At 45.3% G+C, this 25,766-nt stretch overlaps 1 protein-coding gene across 2 annotated transcripts in view; it reads right to left on the reverse strand.

Moving 5' to 3' along the window:
- The window catches only part of ACSL3 (acyl-CoA synthetase long chain family member 3), a 725,290-nt gene that overhangs the window by 143,328 nt on the left and 556,196 nt on the right, over positions 1-25,766 (reverse strand). For both annotated transcript variants that reach the window (XM_078665968.1, XM_078665969.1), the window contains exon 10: positions 4,146-4,318. In XM_078665968.1, coding sequence (XP_078522094.1) covers positions 4,146-4,318 — 173 coding nt within the window. The remainder of the gene's footprint in view (positions 1-4,145; positions 4,319-25,766) is intronic.

A 25,766-nucleotide genomic window follows, 5' to 3' on the forward strand; every position in this document is an offset into this window, starting at 1 on the left:
TGGGACTTTAAGTTCCACTGCAGAGTTTGCATGTGCCATCTGGCAAGGTGACAAGGAGGATGCAAAAAGCTAAGGCCTCAGAGCCAACCTCATCCAGAGCTACTGTCACCTGAATCTAAGAGTGAGCCTGAGACATCGGCATCATAGACCTGAATGTTCTGTACGCATTGCAGCAGAGGAAAGGCCTTGAAATCTAACATATTCAGAATCGCCCCAATGAACGCAAGTCTTTGTGATGGAATCAGTTGGGATTTTGGCTCGTTTAACATAAACCACAACAAAGTTAGAAATACATCATCGTCCAGAGGTGGTCAAATACTGACTGCAACAAGTCAATTTTTATAAGTCAGTTGCTAAGGTACAGGAATACTGGAACTCCTGACCTCTGAAGATGGGTAGCGCGCACATCAATCAGTTTTATGAACACCAGAGGGAAGCTGTTGAGGCCGAAGAGGAACAAACTGAAAATGTTCCTGACCCACCTTGAACTATGGGTAATGCCAGTTCAACTGCAGGGGCATATGAAAATACGCATTCTTTATGTCCATGGAGACCATCCATCTCCTAGGACGAGGACAGAAACCATCTGAGCCAATGTGAGCATTTTGAATTTGACTGTCCGTAGGAAGGCATTTAGGAGTTGGAGAAGCCTATTCTTTTTGGGATGAGGAAGCAGCAGAAACAACCAACCCGCCAAGTCTACTACCTGCTCTATGTCACCTCTTAGGGTGACAGAGCAGGTATACTCCCTGTAGCAGGACAGACCTTTGCTTTTCTGAAACGTATTCTGCTGTGCTGGGCCCTGCCCCACACTAGTTGCCTGTGCACCACCGAGGCCAAACTAAAGCAGTTTCTCGGCCACTCTAGCATGGAGTACTGTTGCCTCTTCTGGCCTGAACGCTGTCTGCTGGTTCTGCGTCACCAAAAAGACTGGGCTCTTTGCTTTATTTCTGGCTGACAAGGCTGTCTCTGCTTATATGGCAGCCCCCTGAAATAGCCCCTAAATGTCCAGAAATGGTGGGAAATTGATTTGGTCATAAGCCAAAGGGAATGGACTGTAGCCCTGCAGTCCTTAAAGCATTCCTAACGGACTCTGCCTTCCCACCACAGCCACAAGACCAATCAAAGGTCATAAACAATAGCAATGCCTGTAAAACTGCAAAAGAATCCAGTTAATTGCATTCAGGCATGGCTACGAAGCACAACAGGCACCAAGTGCCCTCCCAATGCAGTGCAAGCCTGCGTGGATAACGTACTTGGTCATGTCCTACCTGTCAAAGACACCAAGGTCCTTCAAGACGCAGACAAGATCTCGCTGGCCATGCCCCACAGGACAATTGTATAAGGCCTACGAGAAAGACAGCATCTACATATCTGAGTGCGAGGCTGGCAAAAGAAAACAGGTCCCAAAGACATCAATCTTTGTGCATATACAGGGGATTGATTGTATATTGCTTTGGTTTTCCTGGCTAAAACTCTGTTTTAGTCACAGTGGTGGACAGCTGTAATTCCAGTATGTCGGCACTCTGAAGCACCACTGCAAATGGAGTATTTGCTTCAATCAGTGGCCTTTTTGACAAGTCAAGCTCCGACTCAGAGGAGGTATCAAAACCATGGATGTTTTGCATATCAAGGTAGAAGGAATCATCAGTGTAAAAGGGGAGAGCATGCAATTCACCTCACTCTCATCAGTAGTATCTTGCAGCCCACATGGTCCTACCACAAAATAAGAGTCAGAACCAACAAGAAATTGGAGCCTCTGCTAATAGTTGTGATGTGGTAGAGACACTTGGTTAGAATTAGGCTTCAGGACAACTAATGGCATTTTTGTAATTTGCGCAATATTGATCAAGCTGAGCTGATGCCGGTTCTGGATTGACATGGGTGTTGGCCCCAGATCATCCACTGGTCACAATGGTGGCTGTCCCGGAACCAGGGCAACACTGTGACGGTAACCAGTATAGATCTAGAGGCAGCAGAAGACTGTACCAGAGTTGGTACTGGCCTGGTAACAGATCCCAAGGGATGGCCCTGGGGATGACCAGCTGGGGGGCACCCGACTGGAGGCCTCTGAATTTCCTTGTGAGCATAAGGAGCACTAAGAGGTACAGGAAGTCCACTGAAGATTTAGAAGACAACCTAGAACTAGAAACTTGCAGTGCACTGGGACCAACTGAGGAATCAGTTCCGGTGCAGGAAATCTCTATGGAACGTTACATAAATCTTGATGACCCTGCACCTTCTCTTTGGAGTCAGGGTAGCAGGATGAGGTCTTGTCCCACTTCGCTTTCTCAAGCTTCCATGTAGACTTGTGCTTTGACTTACCTAAAGATTTTGAGCAGGAAGTGCAGCACTCGGAGAAACTGCCTCTGGATCAGACCCGCAACTTGGAGCAGGAGCTGTGCAAAGATTGAGACTCCTTGTGTTTGACGTTGTACTAATTTGCCTCCCAGTCTTTAATCACCTCTGGGTATATTAGAGCGCATTTGTCACACAACTAAAGAGTTGTAACTAAATCCCAGGCACCAAAGGCACATGTTGTGCTGCTCCATGACTCAAATCTGCTTCCTTCAGTCGGGGCGAGGCGTGAATTCTGATGTGTTAGGGGAGGGCATTGTTCTTTTGCACACTGTGGTAAAGTTATGGCATCTACAAAACAAATGAAGTATCTGTCTGCCTATACAAAAACACATTCAGTGCACATGTAAGATGATTACCATCTAGGATGACTTTAACTACGTGGGAGTGTATCGCTTTGTCTATATTTTCTGGAGACCAAGGGCAAATCTAAAAATGACTTATCCACACCCAGGTATCTCTTTATCCGCTTCGCAAATTCACCTACGGTGCAGCAGAATTTGACGGGCGAGCAGATCGAGGGCCGTCCGACGCATGCAAGAGGTTATTAGCGGGGTCAATGAACACAATAAAAATAATAATAGTAATTATAAGAAGGGGCACTCAAGGAATACAATGGTCCTATGACCCTCAGTTTGTCAACATGTTTCTGCCCGACTCAGACGGCCATATCTGATCCTGGGCATTTGTCAGGACGGAAAAAACTATCACTGCCACAGTGATAATCTATGGGTGTCTAATCACTAGTAGCACGCACACATGCAAGATTGAGTGTCTACAGGACTCTTCAGAGTCTGGTACTGGAAAACTTAATGAATGTTACCGGTACAGGTGTTATTATTTAGTCCCATTGGGTGTAGAGGGAGGTTTGGTCTTGTAGTCATACAGTCCTCAAGGGTCCCAAAGCCACTTGCGTACCTATTTAGTATCGCACTAACCCGGCTTGCTGTCCCGATTAAAAAGAGTTAGTGAGTGAGGGTTATATATGAAAAAGAGAAAGACTCCCTCATAGCTTGATGTATACCAGATGGTAATCATTATACATGTGCACTGGATGTGTTTTTGTGTAGGAAGAAAAATACTTTTATTTTTTGCTTTGTAGTTCACGTTCCAAGAGAACGTATCGCAGTCATCCTTCGCTACTACAAGGTCTCCCCTCCCTTCTGGGTGGTTAGTCCCCAGTCTAGGGTCTACCTCCTGTTTGTTTAAAGTTATGGCATCATCAGAAGACAGGCAAAGTTGGTAGCAGAGCTCTGTATCCATATCGGAAGGCACACAACCGAAGCATGCAGGGATTGTGTTTTTATACAGCTCCACACAGTCACTTCCAGGGTGCCATGGAGTCAGTGCAGAGACCCACAACGCAACCTATCGAAATAGGAGAGTACTGCTACAAAATCCTATGGATTCAGTCCGAAGCCTAGGGGATATTCTGGGGTAAAGAATATGTGGTTATAAGTGTCGATCAGAAAGATTCTTTAATAAAAGGCTTGCTGGAAGGATGTCATTTCAGTTCTGGCACATCCATAATTGATGATCAGAACATTACTTACACTAAGGTCCATAACAACAGATAAAAGTACTTTGACATCCAGTGCTTTAACCAGAAGTGACTACAACAGAGAAATTAGAGAAGCATTCTGAAAAGAGTTTTAAGATACAAGTCATGGAAACAATTGATCCCCTACCTAAAGAAATGTTTTTAACATTACTTCTTAGGATAAGCTTAGCAACTAAATTAATGTTACGGAAGACTAGCTATACAAATTGCTGAAACCTGCACTGACCGTCTGAAATGGTTCCAGCTCCACATGTCTCCGTTAGACCATACCCCTGCCCGACTGGACAGCAGAAGCAGATGTTCATGAACCGCTGAGTTGCTGCAGAAAGTGGGGCGCCGCCACACAACATTACTCGTAGTCTTCCACCAAGAAGCATTCGGAACCTCTTGAAAACCATTCTAAAAATAGAAAAAAGGAACATTAAAATTCCATTCATACTAACATTTGGAATTTTAGCTTCCACAAGTTATTGTTGTTACCCAAATGTGACTCAATGCCTGCGTGCCCGAAAGGAACCTGGTTAGTTTATTTAAGTTTGTGCTCAACAGACATGCCTACGTCTTCAAACTGTTTTAACATGATATAATTTCCAAACATGAGCACAGATTTTTACCCCTTTTGGTGCGTGTGTCGGCCAATCGCGACACATACATACCCTTCCCCGCCCGATCTTGTTCCAAATAAACCCAGGGATGTATCCTATGACTTTTTCTATTTCTAGATGGGGAGGTTTGGGCGTGGGGTGAGGGTGGGGAGGTAGTTTCACTCAACCAAGTTGGGGGGGTTGGTGTGGGAGGGGGGTGGTAGGGTGATTAAGTTAGTACACTAAGTTCTGAACAACAAATGCTACGCTTGATGGCACCTCTGAACTTGTTGTGAGCCGGATTAAGGCACGAACACCTGACAGGGCCGTCTCTGGGAGCCATGACATCAGGTACGATGAGATCCACTATATGTGATGTCTATCAAATGCCTAACCTGGCACATTAGGGGCATAAACGACTATCGGAAAATCGAAGCTAGTGCATGCTTTCATTACACAACACCACATTGACATCTGCTTCCTGCAAGAACTGCTTGTGTCAGCCCACACAGCCCCAGGTCTGAAGGCGCGATGGTATAGTGAGGCCTATACTTTATTATATTCCAGTTATGCCAGAGGGGTAGCTAACCTTCTCAGAAAAGGGCTCCAATGGCAGCTCAGGGAGGTCACGGCAGACAAAAAAGGCAGGTATGTTGTAGTCACAGGCACACTACAGACGCAACCCCTCACACTGGTGGCTGTCTATGGTCCGAATACTGATGACCCAGAGTTTTTCATTCATTTGTGGCATTTGGTCATGGGTTGTAGCTATGGGGTGCAGATATGGGGAGGGGACTCTAATGTAGCCCTAGACAACACCTATGACAGATCAGACACAGTGTGGTGACCCCATCCCAGAGCAGCTGACACTCTCAACACCCTCCTACAAGATCATAACCTCCTTGACATTTGGAGATGGGCCCACGAGAGACAGTGGGAATGTACTTGCTTCTCACCCACTCATCACTCCTGGCCCAGGATTCATTATTGGCTCACTACGCCAGAAACCAAACTGTGGGAGACAAAAGTAACCCACTTGCACTGAACATTATCCGACCACGCACCGGTCATGCTTGAATGCCACATACCCCACAGCATCCCATGTGCCTTCACATGGCGCCTCCCATGCGGAGCGCTGCGAGAAGCCGCATTTACAGAGGAGATACGATCAGAAACCCAGGCCTATTTTGCCGAGAACTGTACGGCAGAGTCAAACCCCTCCATAGTCTGGGAGGTGTTTATAGTGATCCGCGGGTGTGCATGATCAAACAGGTGGGTATCCTTAAATCTATTCATTCCCTATTGGCCACGCTAGAGAATGACCTTCGATGCCTGGAGGGGAAAATACAGTAGAACCAATTGCCCAAAGGTATTGGCTACAATCCGGGAGAATTTCAGAGTATAACACAGAGGCAGAGGGTGAGATCAAAAACCTCATTCAGGAGCGCTGCTACGGGGAAGGGAACAGGCCCGGGAAAACCCTTGCATGTATCCTCAATCAAACACACTCCACAACATACGTCTTTGAATTAGAAGACAGTGATTCAGTTGCACAGAACTCACCAGTTACGGTATTAGACATCATGACCAAGTTCTACACTGTACACCGCACAACCAAACGGAAAAGCGGAGTCACTTACCAACTACTTAGAAACATTACAGCTGGTTTGGCTCAACTTCGCTCATAGGGAATTCCTCGATATGCCCATCACAACTGAGGAAATTATACAAATCATCAAAGCACTCCCCAGTGACAAAGCAATGGGGCTGGACCGCTTCACTGCCCCTTTTTATAAATAATGTATCGAGCTCCTAGCACCCCACTTGCTGGCAATGTATGAGGACTCCCTCCATAAGGGTATGCTCCCACCTTCGTTGCGTAAGGCGGTGGAGACATCACTGCTTAAACCGGATTAACAGCCCCAAAAGTTTGAATCCTACAGACCGTTTTCATTAATTAATATAGAAAAGATCCTGGCCAAAATCCTTGCTAATCGCCTCTTACCAATACTCCCTAAAGTGATCCGACTAGATCAGGCAGGGTTTATCCCAGGCTGCTCCACCACGCACAACTTGTGAATACTGTTTGCGGTGTTACATTACTGGCACCCCAATGTACAGGCGATTGCCGCACTTTTGGATGCCATTTAGGCGTTCGACTCTCTGGCAGGACTATCTATTTACATTGCTACAACGAGTGGGGCGTAGCTCTACTTTTATTAGATATATAAATGTACTATATACCCTGCGACGGCCAGGATACTGCTCAATGGGGCACTCTCTGAACCAATCAAGATAACCCGTGGCACTAGACAGGGGGTGCCCCATCTCACCACCACTGTTCGCCATTGCCATAGAGCCATTAACTGCTAGGCTTAGGCAACAACCGGCGCAACGCGGCATAGGGTTTACCTCGAAAGGTTTGATAATATCGCTGTATGTAGATGATATTACTCTATGTTAGCAACCCACGTGACAACCTTGCCCCAGTCAACAGGGAGATGCTCCGGTTTGGAGTGCTCTCCGGAATAAATATTAATTGGAGTAAATCAGTCATACTCCCTCTCACTGATAATACGCCTTCATTCCACACCGAGTACCCATGGACATGGGCTGAGTGTCCGGTGCCCTACTTGAGGGTCTGGGTGAGTCGGGATGTTGAAGAATTGTGGACCCCGAACTGCTGGGCGAGTGGTCGACTGGCTTGAAAGTAGGGTCCCAATCTGGTCCAAACTGCCACTATCGCTAGCCGGCCGCATAGCCATCGCTAAGTTGTTCATCCTATCCAAATTCCTTTATTTATTTCAAAACATAACCCTGCCCCTTACTCGCGCATTCTTCCAGAGACTGCAGTCCATCCTGATGTCCCGGATCTGGGCTGCAAAACATCCACATATCTCCTGGAAAATCTTCACCTTGCCCCGGGCTGGGCGCGCCAGACCTGGAATTATACGTTCTGTGCGCAAAGGCCCAGATTTTACACTTCTGGACACACCCTACTCCCTATCAGCCTCATGTGGCGATTGAACAAGATCTCGCAGCTCCTCTCCCCCTGGACACTGCCCTCTATGCACCATACAAAGTCCAGCGTGGAGAAATAAATACAGTGGATAGTGCCGGAGGGCCTGGGAGGGAATACGTAGGAGAGTAGAAACCCCGCACTTATATGCCCCACCTATTCCACTTCATGATAACCCAATGAGGACTCCCTTCCTAGACATTGGCATGCAGATAAGGGTGCAGCATCTTAACCTGCTTAAGTTCTCGGACCTATACCCCGATGGCGAGTTCCTGCCAGCACATGCACCTGTTGACTCACACCAGACGTGCGCAGCAGACACTGTTTTATTACCAAATTAGGGCCACATGCAGTGACTGGAACCCTGCGTTCCCAGAGTCACCGGCGACGCTACCCCCCATTAGACCTGATGCTTAATACACCTGTAGCCTGGAAATTAATAACTCTGCTCTATTCCGGAGGGCAGCAACACGTGCCACAGATGGTAATGCACGTGAGTTCCCACTAGGAACAAGATCTTGGCTCAGAGTTCACGGATGCTCATTGGTACTTTTGCTGCTGGCAATTAGCCGATCTCTCCCCAAATAATCGACATAGCGACATAGGCTACTACACTTCAATTTCCTACACCGCCTATATTGCACCCCTGCACAGTTGCACAGAATGGGGCTAACAGATACAGAAAACTGCCACAGATCTGGTGCCCCAAGGGCAGATTTCCTACACCTGGCTTGGGCCTGACCAGAGGTTGCAAGGTATTGGGCTACAGTGATCCAGACTATTAAAGACTATATCGGAATGCGGATTAATAGACACACCGCTTCTTGGCTTCCTGGGGTACGTCAAGGATGTGCCATCTCGCTCGCACAGATTGGTGTCCATTCTTTTACTGTTAGCAAAACGCAGAGTGGCAATGATATGGGGCAGTCGTAGATCACCAAAAGAAAGGGACTGGCTCATGTATGCGGTTTACTGTCGGAAACAGCTTTCAAATTACTGGGAGTTGATGCCCCCAGCATAACGCCCAAGAAATGTATGGGGACCATTACAGGAGTACCTAAATCTTCTAGAGGACAAAATGTCCCTACTCCCTCCGGAGGATCCCCTGTCGATTTCGGCCGAAGCACTCCCGACACCAGCCTACCCCAGCAAACCACCTGATATGATGTGAACTTCACAAGGTCCAGCTACCTTGGTTAGCTCACAGTTCCTTATCTGAAGTCAGAGACTTATCAAAAATTAGGTTAACAGCAACAGAAAGGATCTGTCGCCGAGTCCGGACTCTCTGCGGAGGACAAATATGCCAAGAGGGGATTGTATGAGACAGGCTCATGAGCAAATAGGATGGTCCTCCTTTCCTTCCTGCATAGAACTTTTATTCTGCCAGTCATTATGAAGTTCCATTGGGTTTTCGCTCCCTTGTTTTTGCGCGTGTTCTCATTTAGCATTGAAGTAGAGGGGCCTTTGAAGATGACGATTATTCAAAATGTATGCACTGCATAGAGAATGTTTAAAGCCTCTCCAGGCTGCTCTGTACATTATGTGTGTGTTAATAAAGGTTAAAAAAAAACCACTTCAATACTCAAAAGTACAGGCCTTCCTTGTGGTGCAGTGGTCAGACCTGCCGACTCTGGAGCTGGGGATCAGTGTTCGAGCCTCAACATCTTGTGATCTGTAATTCTTGGCAAATCACTTAATCACATGCGTGCACTCTAGTAATTTACATTTTTTTTAAACTGCAAGGTCAAACAGTGTTGTGGGAGGGGTGGGGGCATGGCAAATGAAGCTGCCAGAAGCGAAGTTAACAGAACAATTAAGGAGTAGAGGCATTCCAACAAAAAGAAAAGGGTGTAATCATCAAAGCTCTCTAAATAATCCTGACAAGTAAGATACACGTAACAGGGGCTGTGTTCATGGGTGGTAACAAGAGAAAGGGAGGCACAATACAGTAAGAAGGAGGGACTACTAACAAAATAAACGAATGAAATAAAAATAATTCCCGGAAGACACTGCAACAAGCCAATAAAATGTATGGGTGGGACACAGGAAGAGCTTCATGCCCATATCTTGAATACAGCTAGTCTCGAAACATAAGCCATATTAAGGGCCCATAAGGCACAGCTGGTAACAGAAAAGATATTGACCCAAAACATCCAGTTCTTTAAACCCACTCTATGGAGGGACAACAGGCACTGCGCCGATGTTGGGGGAAGGCTGTAGCAGCCTGAACAACAAAACTGTGTGAAGTAGGCTAACGGGAAAGACAGAGCGGATCTCCAGGAGCAGGATGGTGTCTATGGACAGTTTGGAATCAGTTGAGGCTATACCGACCTCCTCGGGGCCAAGAAGTGCGCCGGAGGGAGATTCAGAGCCAAACATAGCATGGAGGGAGAGATGTTGTTCTTCAATCTGAGCCAGAGTCGCCCCGGTGCCGGAAAATACTGGAAAGTGCAGCCCAGATTTTTGCTCAGACCGTTGTATCGGAAGAACAGGGGACGAGCCAGGGTGACTGCCTGTACGTGGTAAAGTAGGGGAAGGCCACGGTGCTGACCGACAACGGAGTGACTTGCCAGGCAAGTGACTGCGAGGAGGAAAGGTCATTGGGAGCTGGCCCTTGAGTGGTCCTCGGAGGAAGAAGAAGATAACCGCGATCGGTGAGGGGCAGTCGACTACCACATCGCTAACAGCGCCCTGTGGCAATCCTGCAAATCGAACACTGAGGCTGAAGACACAAGCTGCACAGTTTGGAGTCTGGGTACGCACCTAGACACCATATACAAATAGGATGAGAATGCATGGTTAACATCTTAGATCACAGGTCAGAAAAAAGCACGACGTTTTGTCGAGAAAAGTAGAACATTTGTTATTAACAGTTGCATTTTGCTCCATTTCTGCCTTTCAAATGTAAGCAAGTGTATAAAAAACATGACATTTAGAAAAATACCCTCTAAATCATACACTAATATTTGTACCCACAAATTCAGGGATGTACAAATAACTACTGCTCCTAAACTCCACATCTTGTGCCCATTTAAAAAAATACATAAGTTTCCCACCTACCCATTTTTCACTCTGCTTATTTCGCTATAAGAATTAGTCTATACTCGGTACTCAATGCAAAACTATTGCGTGGTGCAGCTCAGTTGTTGGCTCAAGGTACCTTGGGTTCTTGGAGAGCTTACATACCCTATCACCACAACCTGAAGGGTCTAGCAGACATAATGGTATATTGCTTTTGTAAATTGGCCATTATGACAAAGTTACAGATGAAAATGGCACAAATGCCTGTCTTTCCTATTTATTTTCAATATTTCAACAGTTAATTTCCTCATGAAAACCTTGATGGATCTACACAAATGATCCATCCCTTGCTCAATACGTAATTTTGTCTACTTTTCATAAATCTATATCATTTTCATAATCACCACAGACTGGAAGTAGGGTGAGAGCACAAAAAATAGAGAAAATAGGCTACCTCTACAATAGGTCTCACTTTTGCAGGAGATAGACCTATTGCCATTGCGAATGACAATGTCTTTGACCTATATGTTATGGAGTAGAATGGATATATGTAGTGTGGAGGGGAATTATGTAGGTTGTATTGGAAATGTTAGCTGTGAAATTGTGCAGCATGAATTTGTGTGGTGCTTATTGTGTCGTGGAATTATGTGGCATGGTGTGCAGTGGAATTATGTGGATAGTAATTATGTGGTTTTGAGTGTACTGGAATTATGTAGAGTGGGATTGTGTGTTATGGAGTGAAATTATAAGGAGTTTTTGTGTGTTGTGGAGTGGTATCTAGTGGAGTAAAATTATGTGGAGTGCCAGTGAATTTTGTGGCATTATTTGGAATTCTATGATGTGGATTGGATGTATGTGGTGTGTTGTTTAACTGTATTATTGAGTTGAATGATGTTGTTTGTTTTTTAATTATGTGATGTGGAATGGAAATGTGCGGAGTTGAATTGTGTGGTGTGGAACTGGCAACACAGTGTGAGTCAGCCATGCCACAAAAACTAATATTAACCAGTTTGTGGCGTTTCAAAAGATGGCATATGACCATTACACTTGAACAATACTTAAAACCATCCAATTACCATATGTTTAACAACCACTTTTAGATCAGAAACGCGTTAATGGAAGACACTGGTTTCTTAAATCACAAGTAATGTTCACTTTGCCAGCTCAAAAAGTGATGGGTATGTTGCTTGAATTAATCTGAAATACTTGTGATTTCTTCGGGAAATGTGTATTTGTCAATCCCGAATGGTATCACATGACCAATAGGTCTCATCTTTGGCACCTTATACGTGTTTAGCCATGCAGCAGATTATCATGGGTGCTGTTCCACCATTGATTGAAGAGTTATACAGTTACTACACACTGTGTCATGCAGTCTGATTCAGCAATACATGTTAGCATTCCAAGCCATTTTAGCGCACAGATAGAAAGACAAGTGCCTCAATGCAAGTTAGCAGCACTAGAGCATTTGGTGTGCGACTGCATCAGTTTCCAGAGTTAGAGTGTTTGAGTTCATTGATCAGTCAAATATATCCGTTTAGAGTTGGCAGCAATATGTAGTGTCACTGAATAGCACGGGGGAAAGGAAAGATGGCACCTGCCAAGTATTAAGTTTCAGCTGTTAAAATTGGATAAAATTGACAGTAGTGCCACTAGAAACAAACGGACAGGGCGATTATGCGATTCTGAGTGAAAATTTATGTTTTTATTGCAACATGTAAATAGGTTTTTTTATGAGCCCTAAACAGGTCCAACAATCATGCATGCACGTTCACCACGCCAATAATCTAAATCAGTTTTTAGAATTATTTACCACCTGCACTAATAACCGCTTTTTGACAGGGCAACTGGAGAAGAGGTGGATACACTTTTATTCCCCCAAACCTGCCTGCAGCATTTAAAAATAAAAATATTACAACTCCTGAAACATAGGCTAAACTCCAAAGTAAGATATTTAAGCAAGTCTTTCTATGTAAAAGTAGAGTTCAACTCCACTTGTATTTTACAGACACAGCCAGTAATTTTACATGAAGCCCCATAATAACGAAATAAGAATGCGGCAAAACAAAAAAACAGTCATTTTGAAATCAGGCAAAACCTCCTCTGGCTTCATGAACGCAAAGTAGGTAATTCAACCACTTGAGTTAACCTCTTAAGTGCTCCCGTCGGCCGTTGCGAGCACTACCTGGCTGGTGCTGCCAATGGCCGACGCAGCCCGCCCGTTTCTTCAAACGTTCCGCAGTGTCGCGGAACGTTCAAAGCAACTATAGTGTTAAAGGTCACAATATCATCAACCCTCTCCAGTCCATATGACTGGCGTACGTCGGGGGAGTATGTAAACAGAAGAGGTGGAAGAAATGCAAAACAGCAGTTTTGTAACACAGCTTTCTCTAAAACAATAACAAATCGAAAAAATGCAATTAAAAGCCTTTAGTTTCTTCGGCACAGCAGATGGGGGCTCGTCCAGTTCATTTTTCCAGCATCCCGGTAAACCCTGTCAAAACATCTAAACATGAAGCAATTCGGGATAGCGTTTATTCTGCCTCCTTTGCCAGTCTTTGTCTTGCCCTCAAACAGAGCAACATGGACATAAGTTCAAATCATGTTATTCATACAGTACTTGGTTGCTGCTCCGTGGGAGTAAACGAAGGAGCAAAAGGAGGTACAAAGACACAGGACTGACCCCTATCAAGCAAGGATTTTTAAAGGACACAAACAAACTAATCAAAAGCAGGGGGGTGGCTTTAAGCACACAAGAGAAGTATATATTAAACTATATATAAGAGGTCTCAAATGCTCAAAATAAAAATGCCAAAACTGTGGTACAAAATTTGGTTTTTCGATTCAGCTCTGCATGTTCCTGAAAGCTAGAAAGATGGGTGACTTTAGTACAGTAAACCGTTCATTGATGCCATTTTTAGGGGAAAAAACTGACACTTATCTGGAGCACTTTTTCCCTACATATATATATATATTTTTTTTTTTTTTTAACTCAAAATTCAACTATGTTTTGCCTGTTTTTGCGAGCAATGGGAAGACCAGCAGTTGAGGGGTTAAATGACGTACACAAATACTGACCAAGTGAAACAATTGCTGCACAACCAATACATTTGCAGCAACCAACTGCTGATGAAAAAGGAATTTTGGCTTTTTGTGACCACGTTTTCATAAACTATGGCTCCAGACAATGATTATCTATGATTTTTATGTACTGTTCTGTGGACAGTGATCTTATGGAAAATAAAGCCAAATTAAAACCTTTTAGAAAACAACCAACATATGTTGTACATTGTTTACAATGTATTTACAAACTCATCCATGGAGGAACAGTGCAAATGCAGCAAACATACCTAAGATGATCTACATACAGGCAGAAAGCTAAATGGGAGCAAAAAAAGTAACAAAGAAGTGATAAGATGATGATGCAAACAAGAACTGAAGAGAAGTTCGATGCAGCAAGGTGCAAGACAGCAGCTTACAAGGAGTCAAACAAAATACTAACCAAACAAGCATTGGCAATGCAATAGGTCTCGCAGTTGTTAGAGTTTGAGCTATTGGCATTGTAAGTGAACAAGGAAGAACTAAACATAACTTAAGTTAAAGCACGACATTGCGACGGGAGGGCGAGCATTTTTTGTACAAATAAAGTGTCAAATAAAGCGACCTCCAAAGCAGCTGCAGCCAAGGCGGAGGGCTTACAACAGAGAAGAACAATAGTTACTTACCTGTAAACAGGTGGTTCTCCAGTATTGGTGTCTTTCATAGATTCACATGCCTGAATCATTCCCCGTCGTCGGAGTAGGAGTCTCACGGTATATAAAAAAGCAATAAAATGCCATAAAATATATAGCAGATAACAGAAATACCAAACCAGGAAGTAAGTAGCCCCAGCTACAGTAGAAAAAACTTCCATACTCGTGACTATCTAAGTCATTATGTGTTAGTCCAAACTGCAGCCAATCAGGCGACAGCACCCACCAGAATGTTCTCCCCAGAGGCTCAGGCTCTCAGATTTTCTCGCACAGGAGTGAAGTCCCATGCTATTCGAGAGAGTCTCTGGGGGAAGGCGGGCGGGTTGCATGTGAATCTATGAAAGACACCAATACTGGAGAACCACCTGTTTACAGGTAAGTAACTATTGTTCTTCTCCAGTATTAGGGGTGTCTTTCATAGATTCACATGCCTGAATCAGAATAGTAAGCAGTACTCACATTATAACGCTCGTAAACGTCAGAATATCATGTATGCATATAATTAAATATACCTATGTATATAGTATAGGAGACATGCATAACAGTAATCAACATGTTCTGAGCAAACGTCTAAAGAGCATAAAAGAGGAGGTGGAAACAGAGGCTCACCTTATTTGAAAAGATTGCGAAGCACTGCTCTCCCAACCGAAGCATCTGCATCATCTGCCGAGTCCAGACAGTAGTGTCTAGTAAAGGTGTGCCTGCTAGACCACGTGGCAGCTCTGCAGATCTGTCGAAGTGGCACACCAGCAAAAAGGGCAGTGGAAGAGCTAACTGCCCTGGTTGAATGTGCTCTTGGCAAGGCTTGTAAGGGCCTACCAGCCTGTTGGTGACAAAGTCCAATCGTAGAGGAGACCCATCTAGCAATGGTCTGTTTTGAAACAGCACAACCCCGGCGTTGCCGGCCATAAGCCACGAACAGTTGGTCTGTCTTGCGGATGGCCGAAGTTCTGGAGAGATAAAATCGAAGGCATCTTCTAATGTCTAAAGAATGCAGTGCTTTCTCAGCCGTAGACTGTGGGTTAGGAAAGAATGTTTTAAGGACAACAGGTTCATTAAGATGAAAGTCCAGTGGTACTTTAGGCATGTATGTGGGATTAGTGCGCAATACCACTGAGTCCGTGGTGAATTGAAGGAAAGGTGCCTTAGATGTAAACGCCTGAATATCGCTGACCCTCCTAGCAGATGTCAAAGCCAGGAGCAACGATACTTTCCATGTCAGAAATTTCAGGTCCACCTTATGAATCGGTTCAAAGGGGTGTCGCATGAGCTGAGATAGGACGATGTTCAGATGCCATGCCGGAGGAGGTTTTCGGACCGGCGGAAACATGCGAAATAAGCCCTTGAAAAATTGTTGGATGATCCGTACAGAGAACAGGGAGTTTGATCCATCTTGGCGAAACCTAGAGATGGCTGCTAGGAAGACCTTAAGAGTAGAGTGCGCCAAACCCAGTCTGGCTAGATGCAGAAAGAAAGGAAGGATTTGTTCTGGTGTTGCTTGAATGGGATGTAAGTCATTAGCTTGGCACCATGCACAGAACCGTTTCCACTTGAGTTTGTATGTTTTGATCGTGGATGGAGCTCTGGCTTTTGCAAGCACCTCCTGACAATCTTGTGGAATGTTTAGGTGTGCAAATTCCATGTGTTGAGGAGCCAAGCTGACAATTTCAGCGAGTTCGGGTCCGGATGGTATACCCTGCCTTGCTGGGTGGATAGAAGCTGCGGAATGCGTGGTAGTGGTATAGGGTTGCATTCCGAGAGAAGGAGTAGTTCGGGCAACCAGTATTGTCTGGGCCATCGAGGAGCAATTAAGATCAACCAGCATGGCTGTTTCTTCATTTTCCTGATAACTTTCGGGATCAGAGGTATCGGTGGAAAGGCGTACGCGAATATTTGATTCCAGTTCAGCGAAAGGGCATCCCCACACGAGTCCTTGTGGGGAACCCAGCTTGCAAAGAATGGGCATTTCCGGTTCTGGAAGGTTGCAAACAAGTCCAAGTCCGGATGCCCCCACATCTGAAAGATGCGACGTAGAGATGGGAGATGAAGTTCCCACTCGTGAGTGCAGCCCCCGGACCTGCTGAGAGAGTCCGCCAATACATTCGCAATCCCCGGAACGTGGACCGCTGACAGATGAATATCGTGAGTCAAGGCCCAACTCCATATTTCTTGTGCTTGTTGAGATAGTCGGACTGATCTGGTCCCGCCCTGTTTGTTTAGATAATACATGCAGGTGGTGTTGTCTGTCCGTATAAAGACTGTGGCACCTTGCAGAGTCGCTTGAAAGGACTTCAGGGCTAAAAATATGGCGTGTAACTCTAGCCGGTTGATGTGCCATTTCATTTGGACCTGGTTCCACTTCCCGCTGACCGTCATGCCTTGGAGGTGTGCACCCCAGCCTGTCATTGATGCATCGGTCGTCACTATGAACCTGGGAACTTCCGCTAGGAAGGAGCATCCCACTTGTAAGTTGGATTGGTGGGTCCACCATGCGATCGCTTGTCGCATGCGAGGTGTAATGTGGAGGATATCCTCGAAAGATCCTGTGGCTTGGATCCATTGGCGACTGAGTTCCTCCTGTAAGGGTATCATCCGAAGACGGCAGTTGGGAGTGAGCAGAATGCAGGAAGAAAGCATTCCGAGGAATGACTTGAATATGCGTACTGAAACGCACTTTCTTAGTGACAATGTCGTCGCGAGTCGTTGAATCTTGACTTGTCTTTCTTCTGAAATGAATACTTGGGCAAGGTTGGTGTCCAGTGTCGCTCCTAAGAAGTCCTTTCTCATTGTAGGTGTGAGACGAGACTTCTCGAAGTTGATTGAGAAACCTAGGTTCTGCATCAGAGACAACGTTTTTTGAACGTGATCTTGAGCCGTGTCGAAAGAACTGGCCTTGATAAGGCAGTCGTCCAGGTATGGATAAATTTGAATCGATTGCAACCGAAGATGGGCCGCTACTGGGGCCAGCATCTTCGTAAACACTCTGGGGGCTGAACGCAGGCCAAATGGGAGGACCTTGAACTGGAAGTCCCTGCCAGCCACTCTGAACCTGAGAAACTTCCGATGCCGTGGGAAAATCGGTACGTGGAAGTATGCATCTTGAAGGTCGAGTGTTGCCAAAAACTCTCCCGCCGAAAGAAATTGGAGGATTTCCTGAAGTGTTAGCATCCTGAATGTGAGTTTCTTCAGAAACTTGTTCAATGCTCGCAAGTCGAGGATGGGGCGCCACTCTCCTGACTTCTTGCGAACAAGGAAAAATCTTGAGTAGAAGCCTCGTCCCCTCTGATGATGAGGCACTCTTTCGATTGCCCCTTTCCGGATCATTGTGTTGATCTGGACGAATAGTTCCTTGAGGTGCGCTGGATCGGGTCCTTTTGGGGGGCAATTTGGGGGGATTTTTACGAATTCTAAAATGTGTCCTCTGGCTACTACATCCAGGACCCATTTGTCTGTAGTAATTTCGGACCAATTTAAGTAGTGTTGGGATATTTGTCCTCCAATTTGGTTCGGGTTGGCACAAAGTGGTGGCAGGATGCGTGCCTCATTTCTTGTTGTCTCTTCCTCGATAATTAGATTTTCCTCGAGGTTGAGAGTAATTTCCTCTCTTTTGTCCATAGGTTTGTTGCCGGTAAGGCTGAAATCTTTGGTTTCCCTGGGTGGAGGAATAAGAGCGTTGTTGGGCGTATCCTCCTCTATTGAAATTCCCCCTTCCTCTTGTGCCACGAAAGGAAGACTTCCGGTATTGAAGGGTACCCAGTGAACGTGCTGTTTCAGTGTCTTTCTTTATTGCCTCCAGGGCCTCATCAACATGTTTGCCGAATAGTGACTCTCCATCAAAAGGCATGTCAATGATTCTGTTTTGAACCTCCTGCCTAAAGGAGGTTGCTCGTAACCATCCTTGCCGTCTAACAGCTGCACCCGCAAGCTGTCGAAAGGCAGTGGCAGCAACGTCCACAGCAGCGTCAATCATCTCCGAGGAGACACACTCTCCTTCCTGAAGGATTTTCTTGGCCTCAGCGCGATCAGGCTCGGGGAGCTTGTCCATGTACGGTGAGATGTCCGACCACATCTGTCTATCGTATCTCCCTAAAATGGCGAGGGAGTTTGCGGCCCGGATGGTCGTGGCTGCAATGGTAGAAACCTTCTTGCCAATGGAATCAAGGCGTCTCCCATCCTTGTCTGGAGGAACAGAGACCTGAGACGTAGGGTTGGAAGATCTCTTCTGCGCTGCCTGTGCCACCACAGAATCGGCTTTAGCTTGCCCGACAAGGCATGCTGGAGAAGTAGTAGGCGCCCTATATTTTTTATCTACTCTAGGGAGCACTGCTGGCAAGGAATTCGGCTTGGCCATGATCTTAAGACCCTCCTTCCAGATGAAATCTATAATTGGAATGGTCCAACTCTGCTTATGAGGGGTAGATTTAAAATCATACAAAAAGCAGTCTTCTTGTTTAGCTTCCATGGTTATCAGAAACCTCCTAGTTGCTCTATCCATGATCTTGTGAAATGAGGCAACGTCCACGGGTGGTGACTCAGAAGTAGTAGGCTCCGCCGGAGAGGGTGTGTTCGCATTGTAATCCTCATACTCCGACGATTCAGAGGCTTCATTCAGCTCTCCTTCCTCCTGATCTTCCTGTTCCGAGAGCTCCTCTTCCCTTGGCTGAGGAGATGAAACTGGTGACGTAGGCAACGTTGAGCGACTGTCCTCCAACGCATTAGTAGCCCTTGGTCGTGTCCGCGGAGAGAGGGAAGGCCTTCCCTGCGGCAAAAGTGTGGACATCACTGAGTCACCAGACTCAGAAGGTGGGAAACGTCTATAATAGTCACTGAGCATGTACTGCAAATTGCGGAATAAATCTTCAGGCAATTGCCTATCAGTGTCAGGTCTGTCAGCACGCGGAGCAGGCTGAACGTCCTCCATGTTATCCTCAACATCTTCCTGAACTTTAATATGGAGTTCGGATGGACTTCTAGCTGCCCCAAAATTTTCGTCTTCATAGGATCCTTCCTCATCTGAATCCAAAAGCTTGTCAGGCACCACAAGGGTAGTAGAAATAGATTCCGCAGTAGCTCTCTTTTTTAATAAAGTAGCTGTAGTCGCAGGAGATGGCAATGGAATCCCTGCTGTCTGCGCAGACCAAACCTGCAAAGTAGTGCAGCTTGAAAGAGGAGGCGTCAACGGGACGTCTGTATACTGCTGACAGTGCTGTCTCGTCGACGGAATCGTCGTCGACGGGGTCGTCGACGGGGTCGTCGACGGGGTCGTAGACAGTAGCTTCGTCGACGAGTGCTTTGCCGTCGACGAGGATCTCTTCGTCGACGAGGTCGTCGACGGTGGTGTCGTCGTCGAGGCCGTCGACGGTGGTTTCGTCGTCGAGGCTGTCGACGGTGGCTTCGTCGTCGAGGCCGTCGACGGTGGCTTCGTCGTCGAGGCCGTCGACGGTGGCTTCGTCGTCGAAGTCGTCGACGGTGGCTTCGCCGTCGACGGGGGCTTCGCCGTCGTCGTCGACGGGGGCATCGTCGACGGAGTCTTCGTCGTCGACGAGGATTTTACCGTCGACGGGAGGGCCGTCGACGTCGATGTTCTCGTCGACGGTGCCAATTTTATCGTCGACGGGGATCTCAAAGATGAAGATGACAAAATCGTCGACGGTACCTTGGCCATCGTCGTCGGGGCAACTGTCGACGACGAGATAGGCCTAATCTGGACATGAACCAGTGTAGGCGAAGAAGCTGAAGACATGACAAGTGTAGGCTTCGGTGAGGAGAAAGTCATAGTGCAGGTGGTAGAAGTGGCCACATGAGAAGAAACAGTCCTTCCTTGACGTTGAAATTGTCAATAATGGCAACTGAGGAGGCACAGATTTAGAAGATTTCTTAGGCACTGTCTTAGTCCCAGACTTCTTAGAGGGCGTAGAATCCCCTTTGGAAAGTGGGATAACTTTACTTGAAGAACTAGGCCCAGGAGCATCCTGAGAAGATTTAGACTTCTTAACCACCTTCGCCCTCAGAGATGAAACATCAGTTTCAGCCTTCCTCTTAGTTGAAAGAAATGAAGAGCCGGAACCACAACTTCCTACCTCAGAGACAGGGTCATCCTTGTTCTTTAGTCTATTGAGCCACAATAGAAGGCGCCCTTCTCTATCCTTGATGGTCTTGGAGGGGAAAGTCCGGCAGATCTTGCACTCCTTCACCTCATGATCAGGATAAAGACAATACAAACATTTCTTGTGGGGGTCCTCTTTGAAAAGTCTTGGCTTCCCACAAGAGTCACAGGCTCTAAACAGGGATTTAGATGAAGACATCTGTGAAAGTTGAAGAAATTAGTGATTTGAAGAAAAAAACTGAGCAGAGCTCAGGGAGACTCCCTTCACACAACGTGCGGTAGAAAATCTGAGAGCCTGAGCCTCTGGGGAGAACATTCTGGTGGGTGCTGTCGCCTGATTGGCTGCAGTTTGGACTAACACATAATGACTTAGATAGTCACGAGTATGGAAGTTTTTTCTACTGTAGCTGGGGCTACTTACTTCCTGGTTTGGTATTTCTGTTATCTGCTATATATTTTATGGCATTTTATTGCTTTTTTATATACCGTGAGACTCCTACTCCGACGACGGGGAATGATTCAGGCATGTGAATCTATGAAAGACACCCCTAATACTGGAGAAGCAAGCAGCCGAGCACAGCTGATGGCTTACAGTGATACCCGAGCAAGAACTTTTGGAGTATCTCTCTAAAGACCGCCGATTTCCGGTCACTCTGAAGGCATTGAGTACACCAGACCAACAAAGGCAGTGCGCATGGGCAGGGCGCTCCGCCGCTGCACAGGCAGAGCCAGGCTAGACTGCGAGGGGCCGCCCGCTCTCAAACCTTGAAAAAGCAGGAACAATCTTAAAACGCTTAAAATTGTTTAACGCACTGCACTGTAAATATCAAAATACAAGAAAGCATGAATAATTTTCAATATCATAATAACACCAGAGGTTATCATTTTTAACAAGATTAAAAAATATATTTTTTACAACATGATCTGCAAAAAAAGCAAACATTACTTATAACAATATTTCATTCCTGAAATATTTTAATTCAAACGTACTATTTTATTATGGCAAAAAAAGTTCATGCGTTCAAGCTTTAAGCTTTAAGCCAAACAGCACTCAGGTGACGCATGTCGGTTTTAACATTAAACACAAACAGGTTAGCTCCCTTTCAAGATGGCCTCTTCATTAACCTTCACCCTCACTCGCCTTTAGTCCAATCCAAGAACCAGACTCACAGCCGCTTTTCTCACGAGATTTGCCGCAGTGTGCCCTTGCAGCGTTGAAGATGGGGTACTGGGACGAGGAGGACACAACAGACTGTTTGCAGAAGACATGGACCCCATCAAGCTTTGGGCTCCCATTGGTAAGGGCAAGGTTCTGCCAGAATCCTCCAAAATCAAAATCAAAATCATGGGGGTTGTGTGATTTTGGGAGTGGGTAGTAGATGTGGCTCCCATTTGGATGAGGGGCAGTGCTGTACATCGGTGACATCCAGGGGCGGGCAAAGCTGATGGAGAACTTCATTAGCTAAATTGTTATGCCGACAGGGATGGTGAGCGCCCAGTTACATTTACAGCTATAACAAGGGGCGGCAGGGAGCGAGCAGTAGTTGTGATCACGCCGTGCGTGTGCACATCTCATGTTATCCAAGTTGTTTTAACGCCGCTGTACGCATGCGAACGAGCAGGAGGTGGGACACCACGAACTGTACGCGTGCACATCTCCTATCCTGAGAGTTGTGGTAACGCAGTCGTACGACTTCACAGCTCATGTCTTCTAAAGCGCGTGCACCCATTCTGTCCCGCATCGCTAAGCAAGTCGGCAACAATAGATCTCGCTTACGCGAGCAACGCATGGCGCTGCATCGCTAGACGAGACCTAAAAACTGACATTCATGTATAAGACAGAGGAGTAGTAACCTACTATACAAAAGGGTTTCCAACTGACTTCAGAATACCAAAGTGTTCTTTGATTTTTTTAAGCCTGCCTAGTCACTGCAAATTTATTTATTTCGAGTTTTATATAGTGCGAACATGACCCACGAGGGTATCGGAGCACATTACACATGAACAGGATGCAGGCGGTAAGCAAAGGAGACATTGTTACGCAACAATAACAGTTTAACTGAAAAGTATATGTAGTGGTGGTACCTGGACGGGGTGAGGAACTACCTCAGGGTCGAAAATAAAGAAACAAAGATACATAACAAACTAAGGTGCCGCGCAACATAGAGCAAGTATAGAATAGTCAAGGTCGATGCGACAAGGACCTGTGAACTAGAGTAGGTATTTGTTCATCAATAACAGTTTTACTTGTGCTTTGAAAGACGCCAGTGATGGATTAACTCTGATTTCAGAAGGAAGGGAGGGAGTTCCAAATTCTTGGGGTTCTCTTCTTCTTAAATTCCTCTGATTTATTGCTTCTTGGGGATCTAGCTCCGCCACATAGTTCTAATTGTTGTGCAAGGTACCTCGGGGTGTTGGAGTTTAGGGCTTTGTGTGTCATGCATGCAATTTTTAGTTGAATTCTTGCCTCAAGAGGGAGCCTGTGTAGAGATTTTTAATCTGGTGTGATGTGATTGTAGCATTTGGATCCGGTAATGAGCCTTGTAGTAGGCCTTTGTCGGCCCGAAAGGGATGCATTTCCATAGTCTAACCTGGAGATAACTAGGGCTTGAATCATTGACTTGAAGTCCATGAAAGGGAGGAAGGGTTTATTTTTCCTTAGGATGCTCATTTGGAAGTTAGCTACTCCGGTAGCTGCGCTGATGTGTTCCTTCGTGTTCGAATCCTTGTCAAGTGTTATACCTAGTGATTTTGTGGAGTCAATGACCTGTGGGATGCAATTGAGGGCAGTTTAGATGTTGCAACCACTCCGCAATGTCTAGTGAGTGTTTGAGAGGTGAAATTAAGAGGAATTCTGTTTTGAGAGTATTTAGTTTGAGGTAGTTACAGGTCAGCCAATTCTACGTTTTTTGTAAAGTTGCATTAAGAGAACTTATATCTCCAGGAGAGGAGATTTTAAGGTAAAGTTGGGTGTCATCCACGTACATGTGGTACTTTATTTGATGCTTTCAGAATTTTTGTTACCAGTTCCATGAACAGGTTGAAGAGAGTGGGTGATAGCGAGGAACCCTGCGGAACACCTAGTGCGACAGAGGTGGAGTTAGATAGGGAGTGTTTAATCTGGACAGGACCAGAAAATCCCATCCTGAATTCCGATAAATCAGGGAGCCTGTCATGTTTGACCGTATTGAATGCTGAGGAGGATTAGGAGGCAAGATTCATTATGATCAAGCATTTGAGGCAAGTCATCAACTATGCGAGTAATGGCAGATTCAGTGCTGAGGCCCTGACGGAAGCCAGACTGATATTGGTCTAGGAGCTGGAAGTGATCAATGTGATTGCATAGTTGAATGTGGACACATTTCTCGGGGAGCTTTGAAAGTGTTGGGATTTTGGAGATAGAGTTAAAATCATTTAGGTTAGTGTGGTCCGCTGTGGGTTTCTTGAAAATAGGGGCGATCAGTCCAGATTTGAGGCAGTCTGGTTTAGAACCTTGCAGTAATAATGCATTAACTATTTTAGTTCACAGTGGGAGAAGAGAGCTTTTAATCTCCTTGAAGAGATTTGTGGGGAGCGGGTCGCTGAAGTGGTTGGAAGGTTTCAATGTTCATAGGATTTTTAGAATGGTAGTTTCATCAACGGATTTGAATGAGCTCCATACTGCATCATTTTTTGGGGTGATGACTGGACGCTCCAAACCCAAGTATGGGAGAGGACTGATGTGTGAAATCACTGGGAGGAGAGACATTTCCGAACTTAAGACACTTTCAATCTTTCCATGGGAGAAGGAGGCCAGTTCTTCGCAGTTAGGTAGCAAGAGAGATCCAGATATAGGGTTGGGTTGCGTTAGATTGTGATTTGACGAGTTTATTTTTTAGGTACTTCCTGGCATCGTCTAACTGATTCCTGAAGAATTTAGCTTTAGCGCTACGAATGCATTTGTTGTAGATTTTTCTCTGTGATCTTAAGTGCTTGAGGTGATTGAGAGTGGGGGGAGATTCTCCATGAGCCTTCCACCAGTCTTAGATTGCGTCTATCCGTGTTTAGGCGGCCATTGAACCAAGGCTTAGAGTCTTCGGTGGACACTCTTTTCAGCTGGAGAGGTGCCATATCATCTAAAATGTTTGTCATTGATTTGTAATAATGATCCTTAAGGCTTTGGACATCTGACACGTCTGCTGGAGAGGTGAGTATGTGGTTGCTAATAGATGTCAGTTCGTGAAGGTTTATGTTTCTAATGTTCCTTTTTCCAGTGACTAAGTTTTTTAATTTATGCCTTTTTACAGGACATTGATTTTGTGATGCGGAAAGTGATGCAATGGTGGTCTGTCCAGTCACATTGGACAATAGATTCAAGCTGAATGGTATTAGCCTTTGAGATTATTTAAGATAAGGTCGATCTAAATGGTAGGACTATCGCAGATCTGGACCAGATTACGGTCAGATAGGAAGGTTTTTAGGCTAATTGCTGCTTGATCGCAAGGGTCATTCCAGTGTAGGTTGAAGTCACCAAGGAAGATCTGGGCACAGTTAGGAATGGAGTTGGTTGTGATTATTTTCATGATTTGTTCAATGAATAGTAAATTATCTCCTGGAGGATGGTAACATTCATTTAGTTTGCAACTAGGTATTTCCTTACTCCAGTTATCGATATCCAGGTATTCACATGTGGAGAGAGTGATGTTCTGAGCTTGATTCACAGAGAGGTTGTTGCGGTGTATGCAAGCAATACTTCCACCTGGTTTGATTGGTTTATCTAATCTGATGATGACATATAAAGGGAGCACGAGGATGTTGAGAATTGGTGGGGAGGAAGCATTTAACCATGTTGTATCAATTTTGTTTTAATGTTCTTGCATGAATTGTATTTGTGTGTACTTTTATGGGAGTATGTGCCAAATAAAGAATTTGATGAATCTGTGGTCAGAAATAAAGCTGGATTGCTAGTGTGTACCAACCAAGCAACATGCATACTTTAGTGACCTATATCCTGACCACAGGAGAGTTTACAAATTAGCATATATGACTCACTCCTAAATTCCACTGGAAAACTTCAACCCAGAATCCCCTAATAATGTTAAACAAATCGCACTTTTTTTAATTACATTTAAATGAACAATTTCCCCTTGAGTTTGTGTGAGCATAAAACAAAAAGGTTGTGTGCAAAATTATCCAATTAATAGAGACGGAAAGTAAAAAGCATTCTCTCTAAATAGAAGCCTAAAAAATCCAATTTTGCAGAAGGCCCTTAGCAAAGGTAGTAGTGATGTTGAAGACTCTCTATATCAATTAACTAAAGACAAATGGATAATTTGATGAGCCAATATACTCAAATGCAGAGCTTCACACAATTTAAAATGGGTGT

This window comes from Lissotriton helveticus, chromosome 11 (assembly GCF_964261635.1).
Source record: "Lissotriton helveticus chromosome 11, aLisHel1.1, whole genome shotgun sequence".
Classification (NCBI taxonomy): domain Eukaryota; kingdom Metazoa; phylum Chordata; class Amphibia; order Caudata; family Salamandridae; genus Lissotriton; species Lissotriton helveticus.